Genomic DNA, 14198 nt, shown 5'->3' with positions numbered 1-14198 from the left:
TGCCGACAATATCGTATTGGCAGCCTATTTATGATATTTTAGTGGCCTGGGGTTAATATAGAAATTAGACCCATAATAACTAGTATTTTAAAAAAATTAATTAAAGAATAATTAAGTGAAATGTGAAAAAAAAAATTAAAAATGTCACTTTAGTATCGTTATTAATTTTTTAATGATGAGTAACAAAAAAATGTAACAATTCATATGATTTTGAAGAAAAATAATAATTAGATGGTCAAAACAGAAATAAAATAATGATTGAGTGACTAAATAAATAATTTATTTTTTAAATTATGTATAAATTTATAATTTTAATTTCTGAACGAGCGGGGATCCTGGGCTAGTGCCCTTTTACCCCTCAGGAACGGGCCTGCGATTTGGTAGATAAATATCCTTTTCCAATGATGTGATTTTGACATAGAAATTATGTGATAAAGACGAAGAATATATGTAGCATTGACAAAAGAGATAAGTGCTGACAAAGGGAAATGACAAAGAAGAGTTCTGGCTGATACCAAGTGAAAAATAATGGGCTTGCCACTTGCCAGTTTTTGAGAGAAGATTACAAAGAGGAGTCTGTGACATTCCATGTGAAATTTAAGTCGTCTTTATAAGAAACACTAGTTAAAGTTTTAAAACTTTCAATTTAATCACTGGACTTTGATATCATTCATGTTTTGGTCACTTTATTGCTGAATACGAAATGGTGCGATGACATGGATAAGAGAATGATTGGGGATGGACATGGATCGGGTTGGGTCGGGTCGGGTTTTCAGCCAACCTGATCTGAAAATTTTAGAACCTTTACATGAAATTCGACCCGGTTCAAGTTTAGAGTAATTTCAACCGACCTGACCCGAAACTCACTCGACTTTTGAGATAAAACATGACTTTGACCTGATCCACAATAATATAAAATTATTAATTTTTATTCAATAAAATAGTGACTTAATTGAAAAAATAATATAAAGATATGTATTATTGTAATTATCCCTAAATATATAAGGTGTGATTATATTATTTTTCTGATCGGGTTGAATATTTTTTTACTATAAACTAGAACTCGACCCAATCCAAATATATCCTCTAAAAACCCAATCCAACCCGTTTTGACCCGAACTCAATTTCTTTTTAAAAAAAAGCTCGTCTCAATCTGGTTGGATCGAAACCGATCGGGTTTTAGTCCCGTGTATATCCCTAAGCGTGATGACTCATTAATATGACGTTGTTTTAGATCCCTAAATAAATACCAAAACGACTGGAGAAAATTCGGTGAAATTTTTTCTTTAAACGTGTTCCTTGAATTTATCTCCAGGAGAGGTGAATGGAATCCTAAGTGAAATTGGTTTCCCAGTTGCAGTGGAACAAGGTTTCATTACTCATCATTTATGGGCTGGCTGATCGATGTGGGACTGGGACCAATGATCACTTAGGGTAAGCCTATCCACATGGAACAGTGGGATGACTCAGCAAGCGACAGCATCACCCTGTGGATAAGAAACTAAAACACAATCATATGCGACCAAAAGGTTAAATTGGTTCCACTTATAAATCCCCACCACATCCCTTCAACCCCGAAACCATCAGCTTGCTTTCCTCCGACGAAATCTCCGCCTTCGAAATGGCCTCATCCACATCACTCTACGAAGTTCTTGGGATCCCGATGAGTGCGAACGGGAACGAGATCAAGGCAGCGTATAGACGACTAGCGCGAACGTGTCATCCCGATGTCGTGTCCATGAACCAGAAAGAAATGTCAGCTACCCTATTCGTGAAGATCAATGTGGCGTATTCGACTTTATCAGACCCGAACAAACGTGCGGATTATGACCGGAAGCTTTACCGACGGAACGTCCAGTTTTATTCCTCCGCAACACCGGCGTCTGCGTCGGGGTTTTGTGGTTATAACAGTGGTAGGAATTGGGAGACCGACCAGTGCTGGTAGTTAATTTGTTGGTTTAATCATGTGTACTAATAATAGTCCATGCACAAGCTAAGCATAATTTCTAACTTGGATATGTACCTGTTCAACTGTTCCATCTTCCAGTTAAGGACATTTTTTTAATTAATTAGTCCAAATTATATAATTTCTTTTCTAAATTAGTCCAAATGATATCTTCTCTTCAATTTAAGGACCTATAAGTAGATATCATGAGGTCCAATCCTCTTCAACACAAATATTCATATTGTACAATTGTAACTCTTCGCATTTTCCTATAAATCCGTCATTGTTCATATAGATATGCGAAGAGTTATAATTGTACATTATTTAATATTGTCGATGATATTAAGAATATTTTGAATAGTTGATAGGTGAGAAAATTTGGTGAAAGTAACCATTTTACTACATAACAACTATGGTAAAGTACACAAATAGTCCATGGACTATGATGTTGTTTTGTTAAATGCTCTAACTATTACAAATTACAAAATGATATATTGATTATAGGGAGTTGTTTTGTTGAGTCCCTTAACCATTAAAAGGGTCACCTAGCTAACTATTCATATATTATAAATTCGTCATTTTCTCTTAAAAAATTGACGGCAATCTAAGTTAGACGTTAACCTTCTGACTAAGATATGATAAAATCTGATCCCAAAATTTAAAACGACTATCATATCTCAGTCAGAATATTAATGTCTAGTTCAGATGATCATCAATTTTAACGAAAAAGGACAAGTTTGTAACATATGGATAGTAAGATGACTATTTTGTAGCTTTTAATAGTTGGGGGACTCAATAAAGTAACGTCCTATAGTCAGCTAATCATTTTATAACTTTTAATAGTTGAGAGACTTAACAAAATAGTATCATATAATCAAGGGACCATTTGTGTACTTTACCCAACCAACTAATATGGCAAGAAAATACACTCATAATGATCCAAACGTTGGTAGATTTTCTCTTTTCAAAAAGCAAAGGGCTTGATTCGTCATTATATCTATACCTACTTTTTTTATGAATCCTCTTTTTATGTGTTAGAATATAATATTGGTTAAATTGCATATTTAATATCTAAATTATCAGTTTTAGTTTGTTTTAGTATTTTATTTTTTTTTATTTTTTAAAATTTTACCTAAAAGTTAGTTTTTATTTCATTTTAATACCTTTCATTTAAAAAATAATGTGTTTAGTACTATACTATTAGTTTTGGTCCGTTTTAGTACCTAAGTTTCTACTTTTTAAAAAAAAATTAATGTTAAATTTTGAATGGGGTACTAAAATGAAATAAAAACTAAACTTTAGGTATGATTTTGAAAAATAAAAATATAGATTCTAAAATAGATTAAAACTGACAATTTAAGTACTAAATACATAATTTATCTTATAATATTTCGTTCATACCTAAAGAACTATAATTAAGTGACTAAATCATCATTGTATTTGATCTTCCTATATTACATCTTGTCTTCCGCTTATATAGTATTTAAAAGATTTTACACCAATTTCATACCTAATTATCACATCACAATGACATTTGAACTACCATTTAATGTTTAATGGCCCATAAATAATGATAACTAGGATACTTTTTCAATTTTACAATAGAATAAAAATAACAAAAAGAATCATCATTAGGATGGATCGAGGGGCGGGTGGGGACAGTTGTTTTTTTTTAATTTAAAATTTTTATATATTTTAAAATTTTCTATGTATTTTCCATTGAAAATATGTTTCCTCACCCTTTAAAATTTTAGTTCGCTCCCTTAAGTTTAAGTTTACTCTATTAACATAAAATATTGATTCTATCTCTGAATTCAGCATTATAGTTTTATTTCTCTCTATTCCCTCTTCCATGCTTTTGCAATTCTTTCACGGGATTTTCAAGGTCAAAATAAAGGTAAATTATACATTTAGTAGCTAAATGATCACTTTTGATCTATTTTATTACTAACTTTCAATATTTTAAAACATTACTTAAAATTTAGTTTTTATTTTATTTTAGTAACCACCATTTAAAAACTTTAGTTTTTTGTTTCATTTTTTTTTTGTTTCACTTTTGATTCATTTCTTTTATTCAAGTTTATAAATATAAAACAGTGCCGTAGCATAGATGGTAGGAGCAGTGAGCAGTGGTAGATTCAAAACTATTTTTAAGAGTGAACACATATATGCCAACAACATAAAATTTTTAAATGGAGTTGGTACAAATAAAATTTCAACATGAACATCGTTAGTAAAATAAGTAATTAATCGAAGAAAAATTAGATTTCAAAGTGTGTACAAAAAATTTTAGAATGAACATCATCTATAAAATAAATAATTAATCGAAGACCATCTATAAAATAAATAATTAATCGAAGAAAATTTAAATTTTGATATGAGCACGCTCCATGACATCACCACGGTTACAACTTAACAATTTGGTGTCGATGAAAGAATTGTTATTACTTGAGGATTGTCTTGTAATTGTCCACATTAATAATAATTTTATATCTGAACAACTCTAAGACTGACCTCAAAAAAAAAAATCTCAACGATACTAGTATAAACGTAGGCCCAAGCCCACCGATAAGCAAAAACCCAGAAGGATTTAGTCAATTTTCCCCTAAAACATCAGCACTTGGGTCGTTGTAGGTAGTCTCTAATGTCGAAGACAGAATACGTGAGCCCCGAAGGTCTCCGATTGGACGGTCGCCGTCCCATGGAAGTAATCTTTCCTCTTCCTCTCTTCATTTTTCTTCTGATTCATTACCCTTTTTTTCATTGGTTTTCTCCTTCTCAGATGAGACAACTTCGTGCAGAGATCGGTACCGTCGCCAAAGCTAATGGGTAAGCACCGAAATCATTACTTGTTTTTACTTATCTCCATAATTCCCAGCCTTTTTCTCTTTGTTTTTCTTATTTTAATATTCACAGCTCTGCTGTTTTTGAGATGGGCAACACCAAAGTCATTGCAGCAGTGTATGGCCCTCGAGAGGTAACCTTTTGATTTCATGGCTTCCATGGAAATCTTCACATTGAGATTTCTTTTCTTTTTCTGAATTTGATTATCTGTTTTCCAGGTGCAAAATAGGAGCCAACAACTTAATGACCATGCACTGGTAATGTTCTTATACGTCTGTATGTCCGATTGTTGTAGTTGTGACTTCGAATTTGATTATATGTGATGGGTATCAGGTGCGCTGTGAATACAGTATGGCTAATTTTAGTACCGGAGATCGAATGAGGAAACCGAAGGGTGACAGGTGAACTATTTTTCTATTTTCTAGTTTTTATAATGATGTTAAAGTTAGACTACAATGTGTTCAATCCGATAGGAGGAATGATTTATTTGTGGAACATTGGATCGAGACAAGTGAATTATGCCCGTTTTCATGTTTTTAAAGGCGTTCTAGTAGTGTCAACGGTGATGTCTTTCACACGGAGATGTTAGAATTACAGAGTATTTATGCATGATAAGTTGATTGATACTAGGTTTGTGAAGAATAAGTTATATAACTCGTTGACATGGATCTTTCTTTCTATGTTTAGGCGTTCGACAGAGATATCTCTTGTCATCCGCCAGACCATGGAGGCATGCATTTTGACTCATCTAATGCCTCGTTCTCAGGTTCGAGTTATACCCTAATTATATACCACAGCTAGCATTTATTTTCTGTTCTTCTGAGTTGTTCTTGATTACTCGCATTTTTTTACCAGATAGATATATTTGTTCAAGTTCTTCAAGCCGATGGAGGTAAAATGAAGCGCATCCAAACTTCTTGTTGATCATTGGCTTAGTTTACATTTTCATATTATGCAACTGCAACTTTGTTCTCCACCCCAACCAACAACTTGTGTTTTAATGGCACCATTGCACAGTTCGACCACGTAGTTCTGTGCTTTTCCTTTATTTCTTTATTCTATTACCTGGTTCTCTCTGCATAAAAGAAAAAAGAAGCATAAGAAAAATAAATGTATCTTCAGGAACTAGATCGGCATGTATCAATGCTGCAACTTTAGCCCTCGCTGATGCTGGGATCCCAATGCGTGATATCGTCACTTCTTGCAGTGCTGGGTATCTAAATAGCACTCCTCTGCTAGGTCAATCGAATTCTTCTTCTTCTTCCTCCACTTCCTTTTTTCTTCTTTTATTCTATTTGGATAATTGAATTAATATTTGTTGAATATGCAGATTTGAACTACATTGAAGACAGTGCTGGAGGCCCCGATGTCACCGTGGGGATCTTGCCTAAGTTGGACAAAGTGACTCTACTTCAGGTTTTTGCTTGCTATGACTCCGTTCTCTTGTTCACTTTTTTTATTCGGGTTTGGTTTACATGAGACTATCGACTAAGCCAAAATACAGATGGATGCTAAGTTACCGGTGGATATCTTCGAAAACGTCATGGGACTTGCGGTCGAAGGCTGCAAGGCTGTAGCTAACTACATTAGAGAAGTAAGGGCATTCCTTTTTATCTGTCAAGTCCTCCATTTCTTTTGAAATTTTCTTGTCCATGAATTGTATGGCAACCGTGCCTAGCAACTTGAGATTAACGTCGATTGCTTTGCTCGGCAGGTATTACTAGAGAATACCAAGCAACTGGAGTATCGACGAGGTCTATAAATCTATATTAGCAGTGTAAGAAAAATATGTAACCGAAAGATGGGTGGTTTAGTGTCTGTTGTGTTTCAAGGCTTCTTGTATTGACATTGAGATTAAACGTAGTTTTTAGAACTCTTTTAAACTTTTAAGACGTTCTTATTTTTTTTAAAAAAATTAAGACATTGTTGCTTCAAAGACATTGACCCCTTTTCATTTAGTTATCTATTTGGCAGCCCATGTGATGGAGTGGTTCTGTCTTGTATAAAAAAAACAAATTGATGTGGCTGCTGGGATTCGAGCCCAGTTCACATCGTAGAATTGTCACCAGTATACTACAACAGCAAGTTAGCCATACAGTTGAGTTAGCTGCAGACATACTTCGCAAGGGTGTTCAAAATTGGATACCTAATTCTCCGGGTACCCATTAGTCAGGTACTTGTATAATTCGGATATTCTCATTTTTGGATCACGAGTACCTGGTTCATATACTTTTTATTTTTTTAGTTCACTTTTTCTAAAAATTTATATATGAAGCACATAAAATTTAAATGTTCGTAATACATAATCAATACACAAAATTAGTGATTTAAAGTTAGATTTACGAGCATATATATTAGAATTTATTTCCAAGAAAATATTAAAAGTGTTAGTATAGATTGTGATTTTTTTCTTCGAATCTTATATTGACAAATTAATATTTTTTTAATTAATTTAAAACTTAAAAAGTACCCAACAAAAAACTATAAAGAATTTAGAAAAAGGGAAATTAGGGTTGCAAATGTTTTTTATTATTAGATTATATCTTGAAACCCTAACCCATTGGCTTGGGAGAAGTGTCAAGAAATGCGGATTAATATACGGTTAATATACAACATTACCAGAAACATAATAAGAAACTTAACAAAATCAATTTAATGCTACCAGAAATGTTGAGTAATAATAATGTTGTAGGTGGAAATCATGAAGAAATATTAAAATATTTAACAACCGAAAAACTTAGCTTATCGGTAGGTATTGATACCTTGAAAAGAAGAATCAATACAAAACAATGTAACAGATTGAAGAATATACTTTTTCAGTGTGTTGTTATGTGTAAAATCACGTAGTTAAGAGGTTGTTTGGTTTAAATTTAAACCAATATGGTATTGACACGTATCATTATCTCATTGGACAAAAAATATTAAATAAAAATATATAAATATTAAGAATAATATTTTAATCTTTATTTAAAAATCTAACGTGACAGTGCCATGTCATCATCTATCATGATCCGGACACGCCACATCAATGTTCTTTTCGACCCATAATGAAACGTTTGGGGTCAAATGTTCCAAAAGCAAAAACAATACAAAAAAATCTGACAATACTACCAAACGTTAGGGGTATTTATTTGCATTATGCCTTTTAGTTATTATTTTTAGATTTGGTCCTTTTGAGAGAGTTTAATTTGAATTTTAAAATTTTCGAGGTATTTCAGAGTTCTAATCGCTCTGAATTTTAATAGTTTTATATCACTTACTCGAGTCTTTTTTTATTCGAATTATCACTACTAAGTATGGACCAACTCTTTCTTTTAACGAAAGCTCTAATAATTGCTTGTGGGGTAATCAAACCCTAAATTGGATTATTTTCTCTAGCAAAACTTGTTCAGTCTTCTTCTTTCTCTTGTCCATATTATTTACGCATAACGAATACACAATACATAACGAATTCAGTCAAATCATAGTGTCACGTCTTTTAAATAAAGCTATGGTACGAATTTTAACAATGTGAATATATGTAAGAGATTTAAGGACCTGTTTGATAATATAACTTTATACTATCTTATTTAGATTAATAAATTAAATATCGATAATTATAGAAAAAAATAAAAGATGAGACAAATGAAATGGCTTTTGGTACCCATTTGAATTAACTTTTCCTTTCTTGGTAGACCCCAAGTTTGCCAGCTCATGACACCAAAAACATAATGGATTTAATTGGTGAGTAGTCCTTTTCGGATGATTAATTTCACTTACGTTATCCAACATGTAAACCCATATGGTAGTTACTAATTTTCTAGTTTTTTTTTATAACCATAGTATCTGATCTATTGATATACTAATCCAGATCGGGTATTACAGAAGGAATGACGACTCTACTAACTCGGTTTGCTCCATTTACAATCGTCATGATTTAAATCCCTTACATTGCTTAAGGGATGTAGTGTCTCATCCCACTAGACCAACTAATTATGTAAATAATTGTTTAAATAATCGTTTTACTTATTAAATATTCCAATATCATAAAATAATAATTAAATTTATTGAATTATTATAAAATAACTGTTAAAATTTAACAAACTATCACAAAATGATCATTATTTTTATTACACTATTACAAAATCATTGTTAAATTTATTGAATTTTTATACTTATTATGATATCATAGTCATCGTTTTATAACAATTCAATGAATTTAATGATCATTCTATAATTTTTTAAAGACATGAATAATGTCAGGTTACAGGATCACCGACTAATCTGAATTAGATGTTGTAGAGGCTCATTATGGAGTAACCCTCCCAGCTTAGTTTGCTTTATATGCAAAAATCAAAATTCAAACATCTGACATTGCTTAAGAAATCTAATAACTCATCCCACTAAATCAGTTGATTGTCAACCATTCAATATCGACTTTAAACTCAAATAAATACTTCCTATATTTTTTATCGCCAAAAAAAAATTGACCAACTTTTATCAAGCGGGGCTTGCCTAAGCAAACATATTGAGCCTCTTTTGATCAAACCATTTTCAAGTTTAGTTGAATTAAATGTATTGAAAATCAATTAAATATTTGTTTAAGTTGCTCTGATATCAAGGGACAAATCCCGATACAATATAAATACACGATGCTCAACAAGCTCTGATAACTCAGTTAGTTAAAGCACCTCGTTTAGTAAGTGGGAGATCTTGAGCTCAATCTAAGTAAAATTTGTATTTTTATAGAAAACGTAGCGTAAAGTAAGAAGAAGAAGAATTGGTTTTTATAATTAGCCTCTATTTGGTTATCTTGTTGATCTATACTTGTTTGGAAATATTGAACTAGTTCTATTATATTGATAGATATTTACAATCGCCAGTGGTATGTCACGGTTACGGCATAATAAAGTCAGTTTGTCAACATGCTATCATTAATTCATTGTTATATGAATTTTTATGTTAGTGTTGATGATGTTTATCGTTCATCATCGACAATTATGTTTGTTTATATATCATTATATCAAATTATTTGGTTGAATTTTTAATCCTTTTGTCATATGGTATTGTTTTTCTCTTTAGTGATTAATTTGTGTATTGTGATATTTTAAAATATATTAATAATTATTTTATAATATTTAAAAATTACTAACTAAAAAGATTAGTTTTATATCATTTAATTATTTGTATTGTACTTTACTAATTTAATTTGATAATTTCTAATCTTCTATCCTTTTGGAATATGTATTTTATAACATTTGAAAAACTACTAACTAAATAATTATAACATGATCACTAAAATTTATCAAAATATTATACAAAGGTCTTTAATCTTATCAAAATATTATAAAATAATCCTTAAACTTATAAAAGTATTACTATTAATATTATAGGGACTATTTTGTAACTATTCAAGAAGTTTAACGATCATTTTGTAATATTTGAAAGATATCTAACCAAAAAGATCTTTTTACATAGTTTAGTGACCTATAGTGTACTTTAATCCATCAAAATGTAGGACTAAAATCCATACCAAAAGGAAAGTATAGGGACCTTTTATAATTATTAATCAAATTATTTACACAATTCTAAGGAAAGACACTTTTGGTCCAATGTTATAATATTTACACAATTAATTCTAAGGGTAAATTAAGTATTTAATACCTAAACTATCAGTTTTAATTTGTTTTAGTACCTAAACTTTCAATATTTTATAAAACCATACCTAAAGTTTAGTTTTTATTTCATTTTGGTTTCATCGTTCAAAATTTAACGTTAAATTTTTAAAAAATATATAAAGTTTAGGTACTAAAATGGATCAAAACGGATAGTTCATGTACTAAACGCGTTAAGTTTTTAACTGTGGAGTACTAAAATGAAAAACGTTAGGTATGGTTTTGAAAAACTTGAAAGTTTAGATACTGAAATAAATCAAAACTGACAGTTTAGATACTAAATAGGTACTTTACCCAAAAATAAAAGTAAGTTAAACGCCGTCGTTTTAAAGATTTTCATGGCACGCAGTCTTCTCGGTGTCTTGGCTTGGCCCCCAAGTTCTCACAGTTAAAATCACTCCTCTCTTCACCTTTTCAAAGGCCTAATTTTTGTTATTTAGAGAAAAAGCTTACCGAAAAATGGCGAGATATGATCGGGCAATTACAGTTTTCTCCCCTGATGGTCATTTGTTCCAAGTGGAGTACGCGCTCGAAGCCGTCCGTAAAGGTAACGCCGCAGTCGGTGTCCGCGGCACCGATATCGTCGTCCTCGGCGTCGAGAAAAAATCTGCCGCCAAGCTCCAAGACTCCAGGTACAAATTCCCCTTTCACACGATCTTCTCAAATTAGGGTTAATCTATCGAATCGCCACTTTTGTAATGATGGGATTTTCAAATTATGTGCTTACCGTGATTTATTTATCGTTTGTACTAACAGAAGCGTTAGAAAGATCGTGTCTTTGGATGATCATGTTGCTCTGGCTTGCGCGGGTTTAAAAGCCGATGCTCGAGTCTTGATTAATAGGGCTCGAATCGAATGCCAGAGCCATAGGCTTACGGTTGAGGATCCTGTAACTGTTGAATATATAACACGATACATTGCTGGTCTGCAACAGAAGTATACGCAGAGCGGCGGTGTTAGGCCATTCGGTCTTTCCACGTTGATCATCGGGTTTGATCCCTATACCGGTGTTCCATCTCTGTACCAGACCGATCCATCTGGGACATTTTCAGCTTGGAAAGCTAATGCAACTGGGAGAAACTCTAATTCGATGAGGGAGTTTCTGGAGAAGAATTATAAAGAATCTTCTGGACAGGAAACGGTGAAGTTAGCGATTCGCGCTTTGCTTGAAGTGAGTTTTGCTTTTCACTTGTGCATGAATGGCTTTGGTTTAGTAGTTTTACATTAACGAAACCGATGTGATCTATATTGGATTTGCTTGTCTCGAATAGATTGTGTGATCTATTTGCTCCAGTATTCATTAGTTATACTTAACGTGGAGCTGTTTCTTCTTATAAAACGCGGTGTTTCGTTTGTGTGTATAGTGTTTCATGTGTTTATATTATGGTTTATAGAGGAATGCTCATATGAGTTACTGACCGCGTTGCATGAACATTCCGTGGACATAAAGAAAGAGATATTAAATTGATCGTTACTGTTGATGTACAATTAGTGGGATGGAGGTTTGTGGTTTTTAATTGTGGTTAATCCCTTTGGGTTTGGTCGGAGAACTGCTGGGGGAGGACTTGGAGACAGGTCAATGACGGTTCACCCCATCTGGTTTGGGCTTAGAACCGACGGGGGTTGGGGGATGACAGTATCCCTCTAGAGGAGAGAGAGTTGATACTGTGCCCCTACTTCCGGTCGCCATCATTCTCCAGCAGCTCTCCGCCCAAACAGAATCGAGTGAACTGCCATTAACCGACGTCTCCAAGTCCTCTCTAACGGCTCTCCACTCAAATCCAAAGGGGTGAACTGCAGTCAAACACCACCCACCCCAATCCCACTGGTTGTACATAAACAATTTACCCATTTGAAACTATCTCAACTTGTTTCTTGCTGTAACTTCTGAGAGTGCTGTTACTGTAACTTGATGTCGAGACATTTATAAGAAAGCTCAAAAGCTAATTAAAAACAAAATAGTGTAAAGTTGAACTGAGCTGCAATCTAGAGCCTAGACTGCTTAGTATTCGTCATGATAATGTGGTTCGGTGTCAAATGTAGTTCTGCCTGTTTTTGGTTACTTGTGTTCTATTGCTCCGCATACACTGGTTATTGTGTTCGTGGAACAAAATTTTCAGTGGCAATGGTGATTTTATAATGTTTTGCTAATGGTTGGTGATCATGTATTAGCCTTTGATTTCCACTTTTCTTTCTCTAACAATTAGGTTGTCGAGAGTGGTGGAAAGAACATAGAAGTAGCCGTGATGACAAAAGAGCATGGACTGCGGCAACTAGAAGAAGCCGAAATCGATGCTATTGTTGCTGAGATTGAATCCGAGAAAGCAGCTGCAGAGGCTGCAAAGAAGCCCCCGGCCCCGGCCCCTAAAGAAACGTAGTTTGATGTCTCGTATCTCCATCGCCCCGGGCATCCCTTTGCGGTCGAAACGTATTTGGTTATGTCGATTTGAGTTTTAGCTACTTTCAAGACTTATATTTTCTTCTTTTTAGTGCTTATATATGATGTAATTGTTCAACTCGTGTTTGCACATTTTCATATATTATAATTTAAAGGAAAAAAACTAATTTCTCTTTATTTCAATTCCAAACTTCTAAAATCCAAAAACCCCTAAGAACTCATAACCATTACTGTTTCCATTGCCTGCTAGAGCTGCCATGAGCAGTAGCAGCAAAGTTGCAGCAACTGCACTCTTTGCTGTTATTCACTCCCCGGTTGCAAACGAAACAAAGAGTCGACTTCCTGCCGGTTTCTGTCGATGGCTCTGTCGGGGGACTAATTTTGAGATCCAAATTCAAGTCTGGGCACCTTTCTTCAACTGAGATTTTCTTCATATTCTCATCTTTTTTTAGGGATATTTCAATAGGGTAATCTTTCGCAGCATCTTTAGCACCGGTGAAAGATATCGTGTTAACATCGTGAGCCGCTGCAGTTTCGTTGAGCAGCCTGTGAGTCGAGGGGTCGATCCCTCGACGCAGTAGCTTCCTTCTTACATGTGTGTTCCAGTAATTCTTTATCTCATTGTCTGTTCTTCCCGGTAATCTTGCAGCTATAAGAGACCACCTACTTAAATAGAAAGGGAAAAAAATCAAGCAGTATTTTAAAATATTTACAGATTAATTGCATGTCTTTAAACTAAGTCTTTACACATTCTATTTGAGTCCTCATAATATCCCTATCATGTTCATCTAATCCTTTTATTGGTTTAATCGTTAATTTGGGCATTAAACTTTAGCTCCAATAAGACAAGTGATCAGATTTTGAACATCCCATAGTTTGGGGACGTTTGAAGCAATTAATCCAAAATTTATATTATGATATCCAGTGAAAGTCGAGGCAATTATAAATGGGAAAAAGAGGGGTTCCTTACTTGTTACCAAGAAGGCTATGGAGCTTGATAATGAGGTCATCTTCTTCTTCAGTGAAGTTGCCACGTTTAAGGTCAGATCTTAAGTAATTGATCCACCGGAGTCGGCAGCTTTTTCCGCAGCGGAGGAGGCCGGCGGCTCTAGGGAGGGAGCGCCAGCAACCTTCGCCGTGGGCTCGGATGTAAGCTATGAGGCGATTGTCTTCTTCCTTGGTCCATGCACCTTTGTTGGTGTGAGCTTTCTCACAACAAGGAGACCTTCCCATCAGATATACCCAGAGAAAAAGAAAGAAAAGTCCAGATTACAGCAATGGAATCTATATCTTGTTGCTATGCTGCTGATCTTATGCATATATATACAGACTAATCGAATTAAGGGGATGTCACTCT

The 14198-nt window shown here is 33.8% G+C and overlaps 4 protein-coding genes across 5 annotated transcripts; 3 read left to right on the top strand and 1 right to left on the bottom strand.

The window, feature by feature from the left end:
* Positions 1–1621: 1621 nt before the first annotated feature.
* Positions 1622–1945, top strand: LOC120175484 (chaperone protein dnaJ 11, chloroplastic-like). The gene has a single exon (XM_039182110.1). It carries the CDS (start codon positions 1622–1624, stop codon positions 1943–1945), a length of 324 nt encoding a protein of 107 aa, XP_039038041.1.
* Positions 1946–4544: 2599 nt separating this feature from the next.
* On the top strand, positions 4545–6627 carry LOC120175382 (exosome complex component RRP41 homolog). Of its 2 annotated transcripts, XM_039182010.1 has the most exons (11): positions 4545–4652; positions 4728–4774; positions 4862–4922; positions 5008–5046; positions 5123–5190; positions 5477–5555; positions 5645–5681; positions 5912–6028; positions 6120–6205; positions 6294–6383; positions 6504–6627. In XM_039182010.1, exons 1-11 carry the CDS (start codon positions 4590–4592, stop codon positions 6549–6551), a joined length of 735 nt encoding a protein of 244 aa, XP_039037941.1. In that variant the 5' UTR covers positions 4545–4589; the 3' UTR covers positions 6552–6627. The 2 variants fall into 2 exon arrangements, with proteins under 2 accessions (XP_039037941.1, XP_039037942.1); XM_039182011.1 differs by lacking the exon at positions 6294–6383 and having other exon boundaries at positions 6504–6626.
* Positions 6628–10842: 4215 nt separating this feature from the next.
* Positions 10843–13024, top strand: LOC120175412 (proteasome subunit alpha type-7-like). Its single transcript, XM_039182035.1, has 3 exons — positions 10843–11075; positions 11200–11614; positions 12651–13024. The coding sequence occupies exons 1-3, from the start codon at positions 10903–10905 to the stop codon at positions 12819–12821; spliced, it is 759 nt and encodes a 252-aa protein (XP_039037966.1). The 5' UTR covers positions 10843–10902; the 3' UTR covers positions 12822–13024.
* A 34-nt stretch (positions 13025–13058) lies between these two features.
* On the bottom strand, positions 13059–14078 carry LOC120175414 (myb-related protein 308-like). Its single transcript, XM_039182036.1, has 2 exons — positions 13812–14078; positions 13059–13504 (listed from the first exon to the last, which is right to left on the bottom strand). The coding sequence occupies exons 1-2, from the start codon at positions 14072–14074 to the stop codon at positions 13069–13071; spliced, it is 699 nt and encodes a 232-aa protein (XP_039037967.1). The 5' UTR covers positions 14075–14078; the 3' UTR covers positions 13059–13068.
* Between the last annotated feature and the right edge of the window lie 120 nt (positions 14079–14198).

This window comes from Hibiscus syriacus, unplaced genomic scaffold, assembly GCF_006381635.1.
Source record: "Hibiscus syriacus cultivar Baekdansim isolate YM2019G1 unplaced genomic scaffold, ASM638163v2 tig00112206_pilon, whole genome shotgun sequence".
NCBI classification, from domain to species: domain Eukaryota; kingdom Viridiplantae; phylum Streptophyta; class Magnoliopsida; order Malvales; family Malvaceae; genus Hibiscus; species Hibiscus syriacus.
This window is presented reverse-complemented; position numbering and strand designations above follow the sequence as displayed.